Source organism: Bombina bombina, chromosome 6 (genome assembly GCF_027579735.1).
Source record: "Bombina bombina isolate aBomBom1 chromosome 6, aBomBom1.pri, whole genome shotgun sequence".
NCBI lineage: Eukaryota > Metazoa > Chordata > Amphibia > Anura > Bombinatoridae > Bombina > Bombina bombina.
In genome coordinates, this window is record NC_069504.1 from 449414721 (window position 1) to 449437639 (window position 22919).

Consider the following 22919-nt stretch of genomic DNA (forward strand, 5'->3'; position numbering starts at 1 on the left):
TGTGACTTAATACTACCTGTTTTCTATGGAGTCTGAAAATATTGCATAGATGTGTTTTCCCGTTTCTGAACCCTGCAATAGCTCTCTGCAATTATGAATCACAGAATCTCAACTATCCATGTCCAGGATCCTGATTATCGGGTCAAGGGTTGGTTTCTCCAACTCCCTACCACTGCCCACATTGTCTGTCTCCTAAACGGGTTATACACCGGATCATAACAGAGGGTTAAAGGGATACTAAGCCCAATTTTTTGATTTCATGATTCAGATAGAGCATGGAATTTTAAGCAACTTTCTCATTTACTCCAATTATCAATTTTCTTTTTTCTCTTGCCATCTTTATTTGAAAAAGCAGGAATGAAAGCTTAAGACCATTTTGGTTCAGAACCTGGGTAGCGCTTCCTGATTGATGGCTAAATGTAGCAAACCAATCAGCAAGCTCAATCCAGGTGCTGAACCAAAAATGGGCCGGATCCTTATCTTACATTCCTGCATTTTCAATAAAGATAGCAAGAGAATGAAGACAATTTTATAATAGGAGTAAATTAGAAAATTGCTTAAAATTGCATGCTCTATCTGAATCATGAGAGAAAACGTGTGGGTTTAGTATCCCTTTAAGGCTGTGACACTCTGCAAGCGATACGGCGTGAGGCGAAGCAGCTGCTTCGCACCGCGTCGCATCACTTCTGAAGTTCAAATATTTAATCTGAGCGCTCAGCTACGCGACCTGACGCAGCATAGTGCTCAGAGATGAAAAGGCAGTACACACTTTGTGTCACAGCTTTTACTCTTGGAGTTGTGGGAATCTTTGCTTCCTCCTAGTGGCCAGGAGTTGAATTCCCAGGAGAAATGGCTTGTGAACTCTCACCATTCTTTATGAAAGAAAATGCATGCTCTGATTCACAAATGTTAAATGTTATACATATGCATTACTGTCCCTTTAAGAAAAAATATTAACAGAATAGCTAATATCTTAGAATAGCCACAATTACTGTGCATGAATGTAAAACCTAAAAGCAACCTAAACATATTGCTTGTGGGAGACACTTTCTGGTTCCATTTAAAAAATGACTGTTGCGTCTCATTTTTAATAAGACAGAAATTAAATGACTTTCTATTTTCATCACCACATGTATACGCAGCGCAGTTCTTAAGGCTGTGAGAAGCTCCCACTGACACAATTTATTTCCTTTCTTATACCCATACATGACTCATTATTAGTAGCTATGTATTCATGAAAATAAGCTGCTTGGAAGCTTTGAATAACCAAAATCTTTTTTAAAAAATTAAATAAATATATACAAATCTTTAAGACTGAATAATTGTATAATATTCACAATACTATATTTTAAAGCAAATATCATTTGGCTTCCTGATAAGAACATATTAGGCTATAACCTTCTAAGAAATCTGTTTACAAAGAGGAGAAACCTCTATGGATCATTTTCTCTGTCACTTTATATTTTACCTTTGTTATTGGCCAACACTTCAGAATATGATAATTATTAGTACAGAGTACCCTTATTATCTTTTATTTACTCATATATTATTTATTTACAAAAATGTAAATTAAAGATAAACACCAAAAAACATAATTTATGTAAGAATTTACTTGATAAATTCATTTCTTTCATATTGGCAAGAGTCCATGAGCTAGTGACGTATGGGATATACAATCCTACCAGGAGGGGCAAAGTTTCCCAAACCTCAAAATGCCTATAAATACACCCACAATTCAGTTTAACGAATAGCCAAGAAGTGGGGTGATAAGAAAGGAGCAAAAAGCATCAACAAGGAATTGGAATAATTGTGCTTTATACAAAAAAATCATAACCACCATAAAAAGGGTGGGTCTCATGGACTCTTGCCAATATGAAAGAAATTAATTTATCAGTTAAATTCTTACATAAATTATGTTTTCTTTCATGTAATTAGCAAGAGTCCATGAGCTAGTGATGTATGAGATAGCAAATACCCAAGATGTGGAACTCCACGCAAGAGTCACTAGAGAGGGAGGGATAAAAATAAAGACAGCCAATTCCTCTGAAAAATTAATCCACAACCTAAATCAAAAAGTTTTAATCTTTATAATGAAAAAAACTGAAATTATAAGCAGAAGAATCAAACTGAAACAGCTACCAAAAACTGCTTCTGAAGAAGAAAAAAACATCAAAATGGTAGAATTTAGTAAAAGTATGCAAAGAAGACCAAGTTGCTGCTTTGCAAATCTGATCAACAGAAGCTTCATTCTTAAAAGCTCAGGAAGTGGAAACTGACCTAGTAGAATGAGCCGTAATCTGCTGGGGCGTGGATTTACCTGACTGCAAATAAGCATGATGAATCAAAAGCTTCAACCAAGATGCCAAAGAAATGGCAGAAGCCTTCTGACCTTTCCTAGAACCAGAAAAGATAACAAATAGACTAGAAGTCTTCCTGAAATCTTTAGTAGCTTCAACATGATATTTCAAAGCTCTTACCACATCCAAAGAACGTAAAAGATCTCTCCAGAGAATTCTTAGGATTAGGAAACAAAGAAGGGACAACAATTTCTCTACTAATGTTGTTGGAGTTCACAACTTTAGGTAAAAATTTCAACGAAGTCCGCAAAACCGCCTTATCCTGATGAAAAATCAGAAAAGGAGACAAGAAAGAGCAGATAATTCAGAAACTCTTCTAGCAGAAGAGATGGCCAAAAGGAACAATACTTTCCAAGAAAGTAATTTAATGTCCAGAGAATGCATAGGCTCAAACCGAGGAGCCTGTAAAGCCTTCAAAACCAAATTAAAGGATTACTTTCTGTTATAATTTTTAAGCTAAACAACTAACATATTAAAGTTAATAAACATTAATTAAAACCTACTGACCTATATTTTCTCCAAAACGAAGTTTCATAACGTTCTAAAAGTTATATCTTTTATTCGCCGATGATGTCACGTTATCCTGCCCACTATTTTCAGCACTGCATGTTCAAAATACTTAAACCAATAACTTTGTGTTTAAAGCGCCATTTTGAAACCTAGGTATTGTAAACGGATTGGTACAGAGCAAAGGATACCCACGGAGTGGGTTTGGAAAACAATTAAATTTGCAGACAAGATTTCTGATATACGGTAGAGACATGTTAATGAAATGCTATTGATAAAAAGCGTATTTGGGGTAGTTAGTTAGTAACAGGCATAAGCGTATTTGGGGTAGTTAGTTAGTAACAGGCATAGAAAATATTTACTTACAGTGGCCCTTTAAGACTCCAAGGAGGAGAGATTGAATTAATGACAGGCTTGATACGAACCAAAGCCTGTACAAAACAATGAATATCAGGAAGTTTAGCAATTTTTCTGTGGAAAAGAACAGAAAGAGGAGAGATTTGTCCTCTCAAGGAACTTGCAGACAAACCCTTATCTAAACCATCCTGAAAAAACTGTAAAATTCTAGGAATTCTAAAAGAATGCCAAGAGAATTTATGAGAACACCATGAAATGTAAGTCTTCCAAACTCGATAATAAATCTTTCTAGACACAGATTCACGAGCCTGCAACATAGTATTAATCACTGAGTCAGAGAAACCTCTATGACTAAGCACTAAGCGTGCAATCTCCATACCTTCAAATTTAATGATTTGAGATCCTGATGGAAAAACGGGCCTTGAGATAGAAGGTCTGGCCTTAACGGAAGTGGCCAAGGTTGGCAACTGGACATCCGAATAAGATCCGCATACCAAATCCTGTGTGGCCATGCTGGAGCCACCAGCAGTACAAACAAACGCTCCATTATGATTTTGGAAATCAATCTTAGAAGAACTAGAGGCGGAAAAATATAAGCAGGTTAATAACTCCAAGGAAGTGTCAACGCATCCACTGCTTCCGCCTGAGGATCCCTGGACCTGGACAGATACCTGGGAAGTTTCCGGTTTAGATGAGAAGCTATCAGATCTATTTCTGAAAGCCCCCACATCTGAACAATCTGAAAAAAAAACACATCTGGGTGAAGAGACCACTCTCCCGGATGTAAAGTCTGATGACTGAGATAATCCGCTTCCCAGTTGTCTATACCTGGGATATGAACCGCAGAAATTAGACAGGAGCTGGATTCCGCCCAAGCAAGTATCAGAGATACTTCTTTCATAGCTTGAGGACTGAGTCCCACCCTGATGATTGACAAACGCCACGGTTGTGACGTCTGTCTGAAAACAAATAAACGGTTCTTTCTTAAGTAGAGGCCAAAACTGAAGAGCTCTGAGAATCACACGGCGTTCCAAAATATTGATTGGTAATCTCGCCTCTTGAGATTTCCAAACCCCCTACGATGTCAGAGATCCCCAGACAGCTCCCCAACCTGAAAGACTTGCATCTGTTGTGATCACAGTCCAGGTTGGACGAACAAGAGAGGCCCCTTGAACTAAACGATGGTGATCTAACCACCAAGTCAGAGATGGTCGAACATTGGAATTTAAGGATATTAATTGTGATATCTTTGTATAATCCCTGAACCATTGGTTCAGCATACAAAGCTGAAGAGGTCTCATGTGAAAAACGAGCAAAGGGGATCACATCCGATGCTGCAGTCATGAGACCTAAAACCTCCATGCACATAGCTACTGAAGGGAATGATTGAAACTGAAGGTTCCGACAAGCTGCAACCAATTTCAGATGTCTCTTGTCTGTTAGAGACAAAGTCATGGATACTGAATCTATTTGGAAGCCTAAAAAGGTTACCCTTGTCTGAGGGATCAAAGAACTTTTTGGTAAATTGATCCTCCAACCATGTTTTTGAAGAAATAACACTAGTTGATTTGTGTGAGATTCTGCAGAACGTAAAGACTGAGCAAGTACCAAGATATCGTCCAAATAAGGAAATGCTGCAATACCCCGCTCTCTGATTACAGAGTGTAGGGCACCGAGAACCTTTGAAAAGATCCTTGGAGCTGTCGCTGGGCCAAAAGGAAGAGCAACAAATTGGTAATGCTTGTCTAGAAAAGAGAATCTTAGGAAATGATAGTGATCTGGATGTATCGGAATATGAAGATATGCATCCTGTAAGTCTATTGTGAACATATAATGCCCTTGCTGAACAAAAGGCAGAATAGTCCTTATAGTCACCATTTTGAATGTTGGTATTCTTACATAACGATTCAAAAATTTTAGATCCAGAACTGATCTGAAAGAATTCTCCTTCTTTGGGACAATGAACAGATTTGAATAAAACCCCAGGCCCCGTTCCTGAAAAGGAACTGGCACAATAACCCAAAAAACTCCAGGTTTGAAACACACTTCAGGAAAACCTGAGCTTTTTCTGGGTTCACTGGAATGCGCAAGAGAAAGAAACTTCTCACAGGCGGTCTTACTCTGAAACCTATTCTGTACCCCTGAGAAACAATGTTCTGAATCCAATGATTTTGGACTGAATTGATCCAAACATCCTTGAAAAATCTTAGTCTGCCCCCTACCAGCTGAGCTGGAATGAGGGCCGCAGCTTCATGCGGACTTGGGGGCTGATTTAGATCTTTTAAATGGCTTGGATTTATTCCAGACTGAAGAAGGCTTCCGATTGGAAACCATTCCCTTAGGGGAAGGATCAGGTTTCTGTTCCTTATTTTGTCAAAAGGAACAAAAATGGTTAGCAGCCTTAAATTTACCCTTAGAATTTTTATCCTGAGGCAAAAAAGCTCCCTTCCCCCCAGTGACAGTCGAAATAATCGAATCCAACTGAGAACCAAATAATTTATTACCTTGGAAAGAGAGAGATAGCAACGTTGATTTAGAAGTCATATCAGCATTCCAAGATTTAAGCCATAAAGCTCTTCTAGCTAATATAGCTAAAGACATATATCTAACATCAATTCTAATGATATCAAAAATGGCATCACAAATGAAATTATTAGCATGTTGAATTAACTTAACAATGCTATACACATTATGATCTGGTACTTGTTGCGCTAAGGTTTCCAACCAAAAAGTTGAAGCAGCTGCAACATCAGCCAAAGAAATAGCAGGCCTAAGAAGATGACCTGAACATAAATAAGCCTTCCTTAGATAAGATTCAAGCTTCCTATCTAAAGGATCTTTAAAAGAAGTACTATCTGCCGTAGGAATAGTAGTATGGCCCCATCAACTTTGGGGATCTTTTCCAAAAACTCTAATCTATCAGACGGCAAAGGATACAGTTTCTTAAACCTTGAAGAAGGAGTAAAAGAAGTACCCAGTCTATTCCATTCCCTAGAAATCACATCTGAAATAGCATCAGGAACTGGAAAACCTCAGGAATAACTACATGAGGTTTAAAAACCGAATTTAAACGTTTACTAGTTTTAATATCAAGAGGACTAGTCTCCTCCATATCTAATGCAATCAACACCTCTTTTAATAAGGAACGAATATACTCCATTTTAAATAAGTATGAAGATTTGTCAGTGTCAATATCTGAGGCAGAATCTTCTGAACCAGATAGATCCTCATCAGAGATTGATGAATTTTTAAATGACCGACAACATTTTGATTTATCTATTTTATGAGAAGTTTTAAAATACCTTTTACGTTTATTAGAAGGCGGTATGACAGGCAAAGCCTTCTGAATGGAATTAGAAACAAATTCTCTCACATTAACAGGAATATCCTGAGCATTAGATGTTGAAGGACCAGCAACAGGTAATGTTGGAAATATTGTCTGCATGTAAAAGTTTGTCATGACAACTATCACAAACTACAGCCGGAGGAACAGTTACCACAAGTTTACAACAAATGCACTTAGCTTTGGTAGAACTGACATCAGGCAGCAGGATTCCAGTAGTAGATTCTGAGACAGGGTCAGTTTGAGACATCTTGCAATTTGTAAGAGAAAAAATAACATATAAAGCAAAATGATCAATTTCCTTATATAACAGTTTCAGGAATGGGAAAGAAATGCAAACAAAATAAGCCTCTGGAAACCAGAAGCAAAAAGAAATTAAGTCTTAAATAATGTCAAAAACGTCTGACACTACAAACACTAGCGTCATAGATGACGCAACCACGTGAAAAAACTCAGTGCCAACTAAGACGCCGGAAATGACTAAATAACGTCAACAAACGTAATTCTCGCGCCAAAAGTCTTGCGCCAAGAATGACGCAATAAATTATAGCATTTTGCGCTCCTGCGAGCTTAACAGCCCGCAATTTAGAAAAGAGAGTCAATTTGAAAACTTCAGGTAATAATTTTTTTTATTATTTTTTTTTATATATGCATTTCCCAGATATGAAACTGACAGTCTGCAAAAAGGAAATATATTTGCCATGATTCAGGTTTATCAGTATAAGTACAAACATATATTTAGAACTTTATATTTAAAGTGCCAAACCATAGCTGAGAGTGTCTTAAACAAAAGAAACATACTTACCAAAAGACACTCATCTACATAAAGTAGATAGCCAAACCAGTATATAATGATAATCTAAATGTCCAAGAAAGGAAATCACTCCAAAAACTCTCACAAGATAGAAATATTGTAATACGCTCTGCAGATAAAGGCGGTGGGACAGTTATTCAGAATAGAAAAGATTATCTCAAAGAGGCATTTAACCTACTGGGGGATAAGAACACCTACATGAATATAAAAGATCCAACAGATAGTTATATCAAAGAGTTAGGAACACTCCTTAAAACAGCCAAAAATGATGATATCATCAATAATGATGAATATAAATTCCTTTTTACAACACAACCAAATATGGCAGTATTTTATCATTTACCAAAAATCCACAAGGACCCGATATGTCCTCCTGGCAGGCCAATCGTGTCAGGTATCGGGTCCTTGTGTGATAATCTATCAAAGTATATAGATTATTACTTACAGCCAATGGTTAAAAAGACTAAAGCATATATAAAAGACACAAGAGAAGTAATTCGTATGTTTGAAGGTAGTGGCTGGGAAGAAGACATGAGCTGGATAACATGTGATGTGTCGGCTCTGTACACATCAATTCCACACATAAAAGGTGTAGAAATGATAGAGAAGGAATTTGAAAAATGGAATATTCCATGTATTCATGCTAAATTCTTGATAGATAGTATAAATTTTGTTTTAAGACACAATTATTTTTGTTTTGAAGGAAAACATTACCTACAGATACAGGGCACAGCGATGGGGACAACATTTGCCCCATCCTATGCCAATCTGTATGTAAATGCATTTGAGAATGAGTATGTCTGGAACAACAACCCATTTGCAGATAACATCTACAAGTATGGCCGGTATATAGATGATATTATCATCTTATGGCGAGGTGATCACTCTAAAATAAATGATTTTATTGCTCATATCAATAATAATGTTTATAATTTGAAATTTACACATCAAACCTCACAGATATCAATAGAATTTCTCGATTTGATATTATTTAGCAGTGATAATTTTGATAATAATAAGAAGACCATCTGTGTTAAAAATTACAGGAAATTGACAGAAAGAAATGGATGTATAGAGGCAACGAGTGCACACAAAAAATCATGGATTAATAACGTACCTTACAGTCAATTTTTTTTTTTTTTTTAAATGAAGTTTTATTAAGATATTGAATAAGACAACAAGGCAACAAATTTTCACAATCAAAAAGTACAATACAGGTTATTGTTATATATTATAAGTTGCAGTTACCAAAATTGTCCATTCTGTGAAAAGATAAGTAAACATAAGAAAGTACAATCATTACTTCAGTACCAAGGTGATAACTAATCCTTTCTCACAGTGTTGCTAAATTTTTACAATTTTTTAAGGATGAACATCACATAGTTGTCAGATTTAGTAAAAAGAAAGAGTATGGGTAATAGTAAAGGGTAAGTTAGAAGAAGAAATAAGGAAAAGCCATTGAGTAAGTGATGGTAAGGGGGGGGGAGGAGGGAGAAAAAAAAAAAAAAAAAAAGGACTGGGGGTGGGAAGAAAGAAATTTTAGACCATGACTATTTTTATATAGATTATATCTTTCTCTGCCATAGTGCTAAAATCATCTCAAAGACCTCTAGCTGGTGTGTTTTTAAATAGTGGTATCTCTCCAAGGAGAGAAGGTCAGCTACTGCTACCCTCCACTCATCTCTGGAGGGTGTCGTCATGGACTTCCAATGTTTAGGAATGAGCTTCTTAGCTGCGGTGAGCATGATTAGGAGTAGTGGTTGTTTACCCGTCCCCACCAACCTAGGGAGATCAAGGAATAAAATGGTGCTTGGGCTGTAAGGAACTACAATCCCAAGGGTGTCTGAAATCTCCGTAAGGACATTCGTCCAAAATCCCTGCAAGCTGGGACAGGACCACCAAATGTGGAGGAGAGAACCCTCTCCCCCACATCCCCTCCAGCATGTGTTACTAAGTGTAGGAAAGATCTTGTGCAATCGCGCTGGTGTCAAATACCACCGACACAGGAGTTTTAGGTGAATCTCCTGTATCGTCGCAGAGACCGATGATTTTTTAATTAGCCTGAAGGCTTGAAGCCAGGTCTCTTCTTCTATCTCATATCCCAATTCTTTTTTCCAGGAGTATGTGTAGGAAGGGAGGTCCACCGCCCCACAGTTGGGAATGATCTTGTAGAGTTTGGAAATTAGGTGTGTTGGGGGGATCGACGAGACACAGAGGTTCTCGAAGAGTGTGAGTTGTCTACCAAAGGTCTCCCTATGTTTATGGTGAGAGATAAAATGCATAAGTTGGTGGTAATGGAGCCATGAGGAGAAAATCTCCCCATGCGCTTTCTCCAGTTCAGAGCGTGTTTTTGTCCTATTATCAATGGTGAGAAAGGAGACTGATCCCTCTCTGAGGTGGTATGGTTGTAATTTAGTGAAGCCTAGACGACTATATGGGAGATCAGTATGTTCCAGGATAGGAGTGAGAGGGGAAACTATTGAGGATATATGTGTACTGGTAGATATTAATTTGTCCCATTCGGATAAAATCCCTGCTGTGATATGGAAGCTTTCAAGTATTTTTGGTCTCTTTTGTCTTGGCAACCACGCCAATGTAGCTACATTGTTAATTTTAAGAATTTGCCTATCCATGAGTATCCATGCCTTGTCATTTGAGTTATGTGCCCATTCAACTATATGTTGGAGGGCTATGGCTTGTTTGTAAATTTGTAGACAAGGAACACTCAGTCCGCCATTGTCTCTAGGGAGATACATAGTTTTCCTAGGGATTCTGGGTCTGCCATCACCCCAGATATATTGTTCAAAGGCCCTTTGTAGTTGAGCTATGTATCCTTCAGGGAGTACAATAGGGAGGGTTTGAAATAAATATAAAATGCGAGGTAGGACATTCATTTTCAGAACACCTATTCTCCCTAACCACGAGAGCTTTTTGTTTTTCCATACCGAGAGGTCTCGGATTATTTCATTTTTGATATTATTATAGTTGAATTTAAATAAATCCTGAGGTGAAGGAGATAGATAAATGCCTAAATATTTCAGTCTATGCGGTGCAATGGGAATATCATAGTAGTTGCTTAAAGTTTGAATATGGGACGGATTGGTGTTAATATTTAGAATTTCAGATTTGGAAATGTTCAGTTGGAAATTGGAAATTTTGCTATATTTGTTCAATTCAGTGAGTAATGCAGGGATAGATGTTTCGGCATTTGTTAGAGAAAACAGTGCATCATCGGCATAAAGGGCCTGTTTATATTCGCTTTCCCCCACTACTATTCCCTTGATATCTCTGTTGTTTCTGACCTTTTGGGCTAAAACTTCGATGGACATAGCAAAAAGAAGTGGAGATAATGGGCATCCCTGCCGTGTGCCATTACTTATATTAAAGGGCTCAGAAAGGGTACCATTCACTCGAATTTTAGCGTTCGGGGAGGAGTATAGGGCCATTGCCGAATTCAAAAAAGACTCTGGAATGCCCATCTCTGTCATAGCTCTGCGCAGAAAAGGCCATCGCACTCTGTCGAAGGCCTTCTCTGCGTCAGTTGCAAAGAGGACCATTGGGACTTGTGAGGCCTTGGCAAAATTAATCAACTGCAGGACCTTTATGGTGTTGTCCCGGGCTTCGCGTCCCGGAATGAACCCCACCTGATCCGTGGCTATCAATTTTGGTAAATACTTGTTTAGTCTATTAGCCAGGATCTTAGCCAATAGCTTCATGTCCGTATTTATTAGCGAGATAGGCCTAAAATTCTCTGGGCAATTGGCTGATTTTCCAGGCTTGGGGATAACTGTAATATGTGCCTCGAGAAGCGTGTTAGATAAAATAGGTTTGTCTCTTAGGGTATTAAAGAGTTTAAGTAAATGGGGAGTGAGTGTTTGTCCGAGCAGCTTATAGTATCTAGGGGTAAAACCATCTGGACCCGGGCTTTTGCCAGATGGCATGTCTTTGATTGCAAGATATAGTTCTTCTTCAGAGAAGGGGGACGCTAAATCTAGTTTCTCCTCATCCGTTAAGGTGGGGAGGCCGAGGTCCCTAAAATATTCATTTGTTAATTCTTCTATGTGGTCTAATGTTGGTTCCGTATTTGGTGTATTAGAGGAATCCTCAATGTTATATAGTGCTCTGTAATAGTCTCTGAAAGCTGAAGCTATAAGTTTACTGCTAGATACCGGAGAGCTGTGTTTGGGTTTCAGGGTATGAATATAGGAAGATAACTGTTTTCTACGCAGTGTTCTTGCAAGAATTTTCCCCGGTTTATTGCCCCCCTCATAGTAATATTGTTTGAGGTGTAGCGCATTGCGTTGGTGCACTTTAGTGAGGAAATTTTTTAGATCTAATCTAACTGTCATCAGTTCTTTTGTTAGGGCATCATTAGAAGGGGTTTGCTTGTGTGATTTTTCAAGGGTGTTTAATCTGTTTAATAAAGTATTGTGGTAAACCCTAGATTGTTTAGCTATGTTAGCGCTTTGTTTGATGAAAAGGCCTCTAATCACTGATTTGTGTGCCTCCCATTCAACTATGGGTGAGGAAGCAGTATCTGCGTTGATAGAAAAATATTCTTTTAGGGATTTCTCAACCTCACCTAGAAACATAAGGTTGTCTAGTATTGCGTCATCTAGTCTCCAGGTCCTATTGGTAATCGGTAAGTCCGGCCAGAGAATGGAGCAGGTGATAGGGGCATGATCTGACCATGTGATGTTACCAATGACACACTGCTCAGCAATAGTGAGGCCATGAGAGTCCGTCATAATGTGATCTATGCGCGTGTAGCAGTTGTGTGGCGGGGAATAGAAAGTGTAATCTTTTTCGTTTGTGTGCAAAGTTCTCCATATGTCGTGCATGTCTAAACTATCGAGGGCATTTTTAACAACCTTTATAGTGGACCTTGGGGCGGTGGAGGTTCCCCTCGAGGAATCCAGACATGGATCGAAAATTAGATTGAAATCTCCAGCCAAAAAGACCACTCCCTTGGCATGATCCAATAAGAGATTGGAGACTTTTTTGAAAAATTTACCTTGAGCTTGGTTGGGGGCATACACATTTAAGATTGTGATATATTGGCCAAATAGAGTGCCGTTTAATAAAATGTAACGCCCTTCTGGGTCTTTGATAATTTGGATTGTTTGTATTGGTAGGGATTTATGAATTAGGATGCCAACTCCCCCTTTTTTTTCCGGGCCTGATGCAAAATATGATAATGGGAAATGCGCAGGTGTCCAACGTGGCTCCCTACCTTTCTGAAAATGGGTCTCTTGGAGTAAGATAATTTGGCTTTTTAATTTATTTAATTCTCTGATCGCTATAGATCGTTTACCTGGGTTGTTTAAACCTTTAGCATTAATAGATGTTATTCTTACTGAGTGGTCCGAGAATCTGCTATGGCGAGAGGACATGGTGGGGTGGGGTACACAAAAAAAAAAAAAAAAAAAAAAAAAAAAAAAAAAAAAATTATGGAGAAGGGTAAGGAAAGAGAGAGTAGATTAGTCGAGAAAGTAAAAGAAAGAAAGAAGAAGATCAGTACACAGTGGTTGAACAGGTATAATGAGTTGAACAATAATATTTCAAATTTGTCCTTCAGGAAGGATTTTACACAGATTTATAAATACCTATGGATGGTATTAGAAACTATTGTAGTTTAAGTAAAACAGGGGAAGTATCTCCACATCCGACTAGGTGAGATGTATATTATAAAGCAGTAAAGAAGAAATCTGCTGTCATGGGTATTAAGGGAGGGGTAGTGGAAGGGGGGAGGGGAAGGAAAGAGGGAGGGGGTATTGGGGAGGAAGGGGTGAAAGGGGAAGGGGGGGGGAAGGGGAGGGAGGAAGGGGAGGGGGATATGGAAGAGTGCTTATGGAAGGGATGGAGAAAACACTTAGTCTGGTATAGGCTGAGGTGTTAATTTGGCTGATGCCTCCATCCACCAATGGGGTAGGGAGTTATAGAAATTTTTTCTCTAGAGGTATCTTAACTAATGTTCAGGGTGTTAAAGATGGCGCCCATAGTTTGGGGCTTCAATAGATTATTTTAAGCATATGATCGGTATTCAAGTATTTTACTAGATGTGAAGAGATGGAATAGTGTCAATGGTTATAGCTCTGTGGTGGTGTCAAGATACCATTAAACTCCTCAATCAATGATGTTAAAATTTATACAGTGCATTTTTAGCTTTTTGAATATAAACAAATAAACCGGTGAACTTCTTACAGTCCTTAAGGGACAAACTGTCTACAAATATAAGATATTATATTTCAATCAAAAACATTAAACATTGAGAATTATTCGAGGCAAACCTGTGGAGAGAAAGAGTCAACACAAGACACAGGCATATCAAGAGTAATGTCTGATCTTTCAGGGAGGAGAAATCACTCCCTAATTATGAATTCAACGTCTTTTTTTTTTTTTAGAAGGGCAGTTCAGTGGTGTAACAATAGATACCAATATATGTGTAGAAAACATTTGTCTAAAGCTCAGTTCTTACTCACCACCCGGTCCGATCAAGATCACAGGGCAAGATCCTTAGTTGACTCTGACTCTGAAGAAATTCAACACTTCCAGGCAGTGTCTAGGGTCAGCGTGAATTGAGGCTGGGTCTTGTAGGGGTCTCTTTTTCAGGCAGATTTCTAGAGAGGCCTTGTACTCCTCTTTCTTCGGGGGCTGTAGGCAATGATAATTCCTTGTAGAAGGTCAAAGGATCCGATCCCGGCCTAAAGATAGCCGTTTTGTTATTGACTGTGGAGATCAGGGACACCGGGAAACCCCATCTGTAGGATATCCCGTGTCTTTTCAAGGTAGATGTGACATGAGATAATTCTCTTCTTTTTTGTAGAGTGATCTGAGAGAGATCAGAGAACAGTTGAATTTCTTCTCCTGCATGTAGGATGGGATGCTTCTCTCTTGCGCACCGAAGGAGGTCCTCTTTATCTTTGTACCTAAGGAATCTAACTATTATATCCCTCGGGGGAGCTTTAGGGGGAGGTTTGGGACGTAAGGCCCTATGAGCCCTCTCTATCTGCACTTCAGTGGCAGCGGGATCATCTTTGATAACTCTAAAAAGAGCCTGAAGATATCCTTCTATGGCAGGGGGGAAGATAGATTCTGAAACTCCCCTTATTCGCAAGTTATTTCTGCGTGTCCTGTTCTCCAGGTCCTCTAATTTTTCAGAAAGCATGTGCAGTCTGGTTTCATTTTCTTGTATGTTAGAGGAGTTAGCCTGGACCTCAGTAGTCAAGGTTTCTTGATTGTTTTCCAGTGCAACCACTCTTTTCTCCATTGCCCCCAGATCTCTCCGAAGATCTCCAAACAAGGTTCTCATCTCATGAAGAACCACCTTAATGTCATCTTTTGATGATAGATGGATGATGTCTTTTTTTGTAATGAAAGATCCAGGGTCAGGTTCTGATGTTGATAAGGAAGGTTTTGCGGGTGTCTGCATGTCTCCTGCTTCCTCACTCCCCACAAGAGAGAGTGGTTCCCTAGGTTTCAAGTATTGGCTGAGTGGTCTAGAGGTGGGGGTTTTATCACCTTTCGCCTGTCGCTTACAAGGCATTACCTTCTTAGACAGTTGGTCTGTTTGGGCGTGTTATACAAAAAGCCTGCTCACCTTCTAAAGAGAGTAACTAATCCAGAATGACAGCAGTAGGATTCCTAAAGTTGTGTAGTGAGGAAATAAATAGTGCTGTCACTAGAATTGTTTGTACTAATTCCAGAGAGTTCTTAAAGCGTGCAGCAGATTGTGATCAGCCCTTCCTGGGGCTGTGCAGTAAAATAAAGAGGAGGCTGAAACTATAATAATAAAACTTTGTGTAGTAGCTGCGCATCAGTTTTTATTATCACAGCAGGTACTAGAAATGTTGTGGGTTAAAGGTGCCACATATTTTATAGTCCCCAGAAATTGAGCTGGTTATGAGTTTAGTGCTTTAAAAAGTTTAGATATAATAGTGAAGCTTAACTCCACCTTGCACTTCGGTACTATCTGCCCTCTTAGTGCTCAGAGCAGGCCCTAATCAGAACGGGCTTGTTGTGTGGCCTCTTATCTAATCCTCTATTGCGTGAGCGGTATCGGTACCTTAAGCATATTGGCGTTACAGCCAGTCACTCTCACCTCCACCCTGATGAGCCGGGTCGTTGCCGAGTTGGAATTGATCGATGCAACTTTCCTGCGGCAGGCTTTTCAGCACAATTAGATGGTCCGTTGCTGGGGATGGAACTAGCCGCGTGTGAAGAGGCCGCAAGTCGGGATCCGGCGGTGAGCGCTGCAAGGTAGGTTTGATTACCTCTTGGAGGGTGTCCACTGAGTCCCCGCTTGTTGAGTTATACTTTGTGGGAGAAGGAAAAGGGTTATGGCAGCAGATTAAAGCATTTAGCCGGTGTGGGAGATAGGAGCCATACTAAGCTACAGCCATCTTCTAGCGTGGCCAGACTCCGCCCCCCCTTACAGTCAATTTTTACGAATTAGGAGAAACTGCACTCATACACACAATTATGAAGAAGAAGCAGATATCCTTGAGAACAAGTTTAAAGCTAAAGGATATGATATGAACCTTATTAAGGAAGCTAGAGATAAAGCTACTGCAAAAGATAGGCAAGAACTTATTTCTCCAAAAAAGATGGGAACAATATCAAATCAGAATAAGAATAAAAATAATAACAATGAAGGTATTAGATTTACGACTACATTTAATGGAGGAGCAGGAGCAATCAAAAATATCATAAATAAACATTGGTCCATCTTAAAGGCAGATCCAATATTAGGACCGGAACTAGAGGAAAAAGCAAATGTAACATTCAAAAAAGGCATGAGCCTAAAGAATATTTTAGCTCCAAGTAGATTAAGGGCTGTAAAAGAGGATGAAAAGAAATCGAAAGGTACTTGGCTCAGTGACTGGAAGGGAACAATGCGATGTCCAAAATCCAGATGCACTATGTGTCCCTATATCAATAGATCCAAGTTCTTTAACAACTCAAGTGGGACAGACAATTTTGAAATAGATTTTAGGAGCAACTGTTAGTCCACATATGTGGTCTATCTCTTACGATGTGGGTGTGACCTAATGTATGTGGGTCGCACTAAACGCCATATTAGACGTAGGGTATACGAACATGTATATAATATAAAAGAAAAAATATTGAAACACAATCTAGCAAAACACTTCTATGAGTATCATAACAGTGATCCTGTCTCTTTAAGAGTACAGGTAATAGGGTGGATATCGCCACATATACACAATAGACTGTTGGAACTACGGAAATTAGAAACATACTGGATTTATAAACTTAAAACCCTACACCCTGCTGGTCTCAATATTGATATAGATGTGGCAGCATATATGTAAATAGGAAAAGGAAAACAGTATTTTATAAAAAGGTCAGATATTAGGTTTTAATTACAATTAGAATATTAGATCAGGATATCAAATGTCATATATGTATTTATTTTATTTAATCCTTTATAAAACGCTAGAAGTAACAAAATATGTTTTATAGAATCCCTATGAATTAGAAATGTATTTTTAATATTTTAAATTAATTGATTTGTGTTTGTATAGTTCTAAAAAACATTTTGTATGTAATTGTAAATTTTAATGTGTCCTGTGGGAATTGTTTATGAATTTTTTTTTTTATATATATATATGTTCCTTTTAAGATATCATGCAAATAGAATACCAACTTAAAATCTGAGGTTGCACAATACCACCTTAAAAGTTTCAACAATAATGAGAATGCACGGGGAAAAGGGGGAAAAAAACTCTTTATATAAAAGTTAAGGTGCGTTTAAATTAGTTAATAGTTTCATACAACAACCGTATATACTGAGCATCAATGTAATTCTTATCTTGGTTAAGAAATATGCATGAATCATATTATTAACTGACATTGTATGTGGTTTTAAAATGTACCGGTAAAACTAACCAATGGAATGCAGAGATAAACATCAAGCCTCCAGAGTGGGCGTATTAACCTTAAACATACGGGTATTTAAGTGTGAATTACACAGAAGCCCAACATCCGTTTGTGCTTATCCAGATCCCCTTGAGAAAGCCCGGCGAATACCGGGGGAAACGCGTTGGGGTTAATCTACCACCGGTCCCAAGTCTCCGCAACCTCAGAGTAACCAGCTGTGGGTGGGCAAGCCGGCTACGCCCGCCGCAGGTTGTGTCCTGCATATAAGAACTTCCAGCTGCTAATTACCTTGGGAAACGGACTGTTTGTACTTGGGACACAGAGTATCGTTTTAAAGAATGTATCAATAAAGGCTTATTTTCATACTAACTCTGGTGAGTAGAAGTCTATGTTTGTGCAATACAGCACTTTTTCACCAATTACGCTTGAATCCCCTCTTTTTGCGCTTTTGTCTTTCATGTTATACTAGCCAAACCAGTACTGAAACGAGAATCAGCAGAGGTAATGGTATATAAGAGTAAATCGTCGATCTGAAAAGGGAGGTAGGAGATTAATCTCTACGACCGATAACAGAGAACCTATGAAATAGATCCCCGTTAGGATGACCATTGTATTCAATAGGTAATACTCCCTTCACATCCCTCTGTCATTCACTGCACTCTGAGAGGAACCGGGCTTCAAAAATGCTGAGAAGCGCATATCAACGTAGAAATCTAGCACAAACTTACTTCACCACCTCCATAGGAGGCAAAGTTTGTAAAACTGAATTGTGGGTGTGTGGGGGTGTATTTATAGGCATTTTGAGGTTTGGGAAACTTTGCCCCTCCTATATCCTATACGTCACTAGCTCATGGACTCTTGCCAATTACATGAAAGAAATGTTATTGTTTAAAAAGATAGATAATTCCTTTATTTGCCATTCCCCAATGTTGCATAACCAACATTGTTATATTAATATACTTTTTACCTCTGTAATTACCTTGTATCTAAGCTTCTGCTGACTACCTCCTTATCTCAGATCTTTTGACAGACTTGCATTTCAGGCAATTAGTGCTGACTCTTAAATAACTTCATGTGCATGAGCACAATGTTATTTACATGAAACATAAACTAACACCCTCTAGCTGTGAAAAACTGTCAAATGCATTCAGATAAGAGGTGGCCTTCAAGGGCTTAGAAAGTAGCATATGAGCCTACCTAGGTTTAGCTTTCAACTAAGAATACCAAGAGAATAAAGCACATTTGATGATAAAAGTAAATTAGAAAGTTGTTTAAAATTACATGCCCTATCTGAATCATGAAAGTTTAATTTGGACTTTACTATCCCTTTAAATCAGTGCTTGACGAATATGTTAAAAATTAGGAGCCAGTAAGAGTATTTAGGAGCCAGGCATATTTTTAGGAGCCAGACAGTTGGATTTGTATATAGATAAATAGAGAATAACCAAAAAAGTTAGGAGTCATAAGTAAAATTCTAGTAGCCAGTGGCTCCCAGGCTCCTGGGTTTGTCGAGCCCTGCTTTAAATGTTCTTTTTCCCAAGAACAAAAACAATCTTTATATATGAATTTTCTTTGTTCAGTACTCAGAGGATAAGCTGACCAACACAGAAGAAGTGCCACAGCTTTACAATATGCAGGAAGTTACCTTGCTTCTGGTTGAGGTCTGCAGGAAGATGTGGGGAGTGGGAACCATGACTGAAAGGTTCATTGTTGTATGGAATGAGGGGTGTAAGCGGGTGGACCCCGTGGGATGGCTGCACAACGGGAACTTTGGACTAAAAAACAAAAAGACAAGAAAAGCTCAGCAATCAAAGACATTTTTTCACATTACAGAACTTCAAAAAATGAGTTCAGGACAAGTAAGAAATTGCAGTAGACAAGTAAAAATTTAGCTATTTTCTTATCTTTAACACTGAATGGACTATTTTTTCCCTCTTGTCTCCTAACTTTACTCTGACAAGTAAACTAAAGTCATATGTTCCTTGTGTGTGATATAAATACACAGGGCTTTTTGAGCAGATACTCAATGGTACCACCACCTCTGCCATCTCATAATAGGTAACATTTGTAATCATCATGTAAATACTCTTGTTTTCAAAAGAGGGGGATGCAAAATATATTAAGTGTTTTAAATAACTTTGTCCCTTTGCTTTTTTCTAAATTACAGAGCACAATATATCAATCAATAATCACTGAGTTCTGGTGTTCTGTCAGATTTTGCTACCCGTCAGTGTGCGGTCACTGCATTCCACATATGTTGTAAAGAATGTGTGAAATGCGGTAATGTATGTGTGCTCATGCGCACTGACAGGGTAGCTAATTCCGACAGCTAGTAGCAAATCTCGACGCTTTGTCTGCGCATGCGTGCACCCTTGAAATCTACATAAACTTAAGTAAACAGTCATCACAATTAAAGGTAACTCCTAAATTCATTAAGTTGCAAATTGTAATGATATATGGAGCTGCAAAATTACTATTGGACAAATTGTTTACTTAAGTTTATGTACATATCGAGGGTGCGCGCTGGGCGCTTGCGCAGACAAAGAGTAGAGACTTAATTTCCAGCTCCATATATCATCACAATTAAAGGTGACTCCTAATAAATAATATATATATATATATACATACACACACTCATATATATATATATATATATACACATACACACACAATCAGTCTTCCACTCTTGGACATCATTAGCAAACCACAAGCCTACAAATGTTGAGTTTCAGGGCTGGGGTGCATTGACACTGAGCCGGTGAAATCATTGGTGACATCACCAGTATCTTTTGAGCATGCCTGACTGTTCACAGGCTTGTATACATATACAAGTCTGTGGATGGTCAACAGCAGTCATGTGACATTAAAGGACCACCAAACACAGTAGAACTTAATAATTGGCAAATAAACAATAAAAGACAATGTAATAGCTCTTACTTTTAACTTGAAATGAGCTGTGAACAGTGCTTAACTCATGACAACCCCCAAACCACAGTGTAATAAAAATAAATAAAAAAAAGGTTAAACAACTTCAGAAACACACAATAATAACACGACACAGACCAATCAGTAACTGTTGCATTGTAAAATTACTGTTCCTAGACTCCATACAGGACAACAACAAAGCTTCTATATAGAAAATAAGTACACATAATAATCATCTATAAAGGGTTAAAACCAACACTGAATCATGTATGCCACTGTTCTGCCATTTTTACTTTGCTTATAGACATAGAAGATGCACATTACCAAGCAACACAAAACAGAATTGCTAGACTGGAGTCATCCCACTTCCAGCCCTGAGCATTAGAGTCACATTGGTACCACAGGTACTACAGACAACTCTAAGATATTCACGTAAAGGGACATTAAAACAAAAAATTTATCACAATAAGGTGGCAGGGAATTATAACTGACAGCTGAACTTTTTTTCTTCTTCCATTTTTGAATTCATGTTAATACTTTTTGTTTAGGTTTCTGTACTCCATTCCCTGATATGTAACAGCTGTCAACTAATCAGAAGGCTTTACATATGGATACTGTAGGATTGCGTTTTTAAAGGAATGCTGGTGACGTGTGTGTGTGTGAGATGTCACCAACATAACAAAGTTAGTCGTGCACTGCATAAGTGTGTTGAGGTGCTCCAATGTATGCAAGTGAATGTATGGGATTGTAACCATCTACCTAGGAAAATGAACATAGTTTATCACACTTATCTATTATAATTACAGACCTTCCCTCTTGTGCATCACTGCAGCCACACATGAGAGATTGGCTAACCAGGACTGAGTGGGTGTGCATGCTTTTTAAATACAACTGAACATGGTGCTCAATGACTGGGTTATACCAATCTTGACAGAATCTTTGTCTGTCATTCTGCTTAAGGTGGACCGGAGAGTGCAGAAATTGCAACTTCTGTATGTACAATATTTGTTTTCTTTTGACTTTAGACCACACTGTGCTAGGCTCCAGATTTAGCCCATTTTTTTTTTTTTAAATGGACACTAAAGCAAATATTTTGAGGCGCCAGCTACTAGTGAGCATGTACAAGAGTTCACAGTGTATATGTTTAAGTGTCTGTATCGCTGAAGGCTGTCACATGATACAAGGGGCAGGGAAATCACAGAAAATTTTAAAATGTGTTTACAAAAAAAAATGTACTGCTCATTTGAAATTGACATTTCATTGTATTTTTATTATGCATTATGTTAATTATTCAGTTCTACTACATTTAAGCAAAATTTCTACTAAACCAAGAATAAAAACACAACAGACGGTATATGGAGCTTACAACTTTCTGCTTTTGACTAATGACTGCAATGCTTTTTATATCTGTTGAAATAACTGATAAATCTTAAATTTAATCCTGACAATTTATCTGGTTAAGAATGTTTAAACCATGAAACTTTATCACCTATTTAACAGAATGACACTGCGGATTTATTTTATCACATCAAAGGAATGTCAGGTAACAGCAGATGTTGGGGTGAGAATGAAGAATTTGAAACCAGCAGCAAGTCCTTTTGTCAAAAAAATCCAGTTAATTCTGTTGCATAGAGTGTCAGAACATTTTGCTAGGGGCGTCTTTAAGTGTGGATTATGGATCCTTTATTAACTAAATCCTGAAACAGATTATCCTAGGAACTTGAGTTTGCTCAAGGTGTTCATGTTTCTGCCTGCTTGAGAGGGCTGAAAACTATTTCAAGTTATCCGGCAAATGAGCCACTTCTTTCAAAGCCAGCTCTATTTTTTATGAGTATAATAAATATTTTACTTTAATTCTTTCTTCTTTACCATGTATGTAGTTCTAGTAATTATCTATATAAAAAATTATTCAGTAGATGTATCAACTGTTAAAACGATGGCCCAGACTGGGGTCATATCAGGCCCCCACAAGGTTTTGTAGTTCCTCTCAGAGTCCCTGAGCAGAAAACACTGAAACTGGTGGGTTTTCCAATTCTGAGAAATGGTAGTGCACAAACTTAACTCTGCTACATATAGGCCTCTAAATGGCCTCAGCAGAAGGAATACGTTAAGACAAACAAAGTAAAATTTGCTAACAAAATGACAGTGACAAGCTATATGTACTTCAGTAACAAGTCTGGATTGGATCATCCAAAATAGGGCAAGTGGTAAAGAGTTTGGCTATTGAAAAACAAATGCAGCAAACAAATTTAATTAATTCAGAAAATGTTCTCACTTGGTCAGCATGTTACTATATTGCAAGACTAGAGAGAAATTTTGTAATTAAAAGGTGTTTTATGGTCCTTAAAAAAATAAAATAGTAACTAATTCTCCTTTGCAATTTAGAACTGAAAACCATGAATAGAACTATTTACATGCTCTCTCTTTAGCATAAGTATGACTATAATGTAATGCCACTAGTAACCAGCCCTCCATATAAAATAGCTTGAGGACCTCTGGTATAGATAAAGAACAACAGGTAATCATGATGTAAATCCTGCCATACAGTAGATCAAGAACGGACAAATTCTGGGAGACACACAGACATCCCAAGTCTCCCTGAAGTTCAGGGAGTCTCCCTCATTGTAATAGCAGCTCCCCGAAGCCCGCAAATGAAATGCAATCTCCCTGAAACTACAAGATCCAACTTGCCCAAATCTGGAAACAGTGTTTCTTT

The 22919-nt window shown here is 38.2% G+C and overlaps 1 protein-coding gene across 2 annotated transcripts in view; it reads right to left on the reverse strand.

The window, feature by feature from the left end:
- Positions 1–22919, reverse strand: part of TCF7 (transcription factor 7) — a 364588-nt gene that overhangs the window by 150736 nt on the left and 190933 nt on the right. For both annotated transcript variants that reach the window (XM_053717219.1, XM_053717218.1), the window contains exon 4: positions 18924–19053. In XM_053717219.1, coding sequence (XP_053573194.1) covers positions 18924–19053 — 130 coding nt within the window. The remainder of the gene's footprint in view (positions 1–18923; positions 19054–22919) is intronic.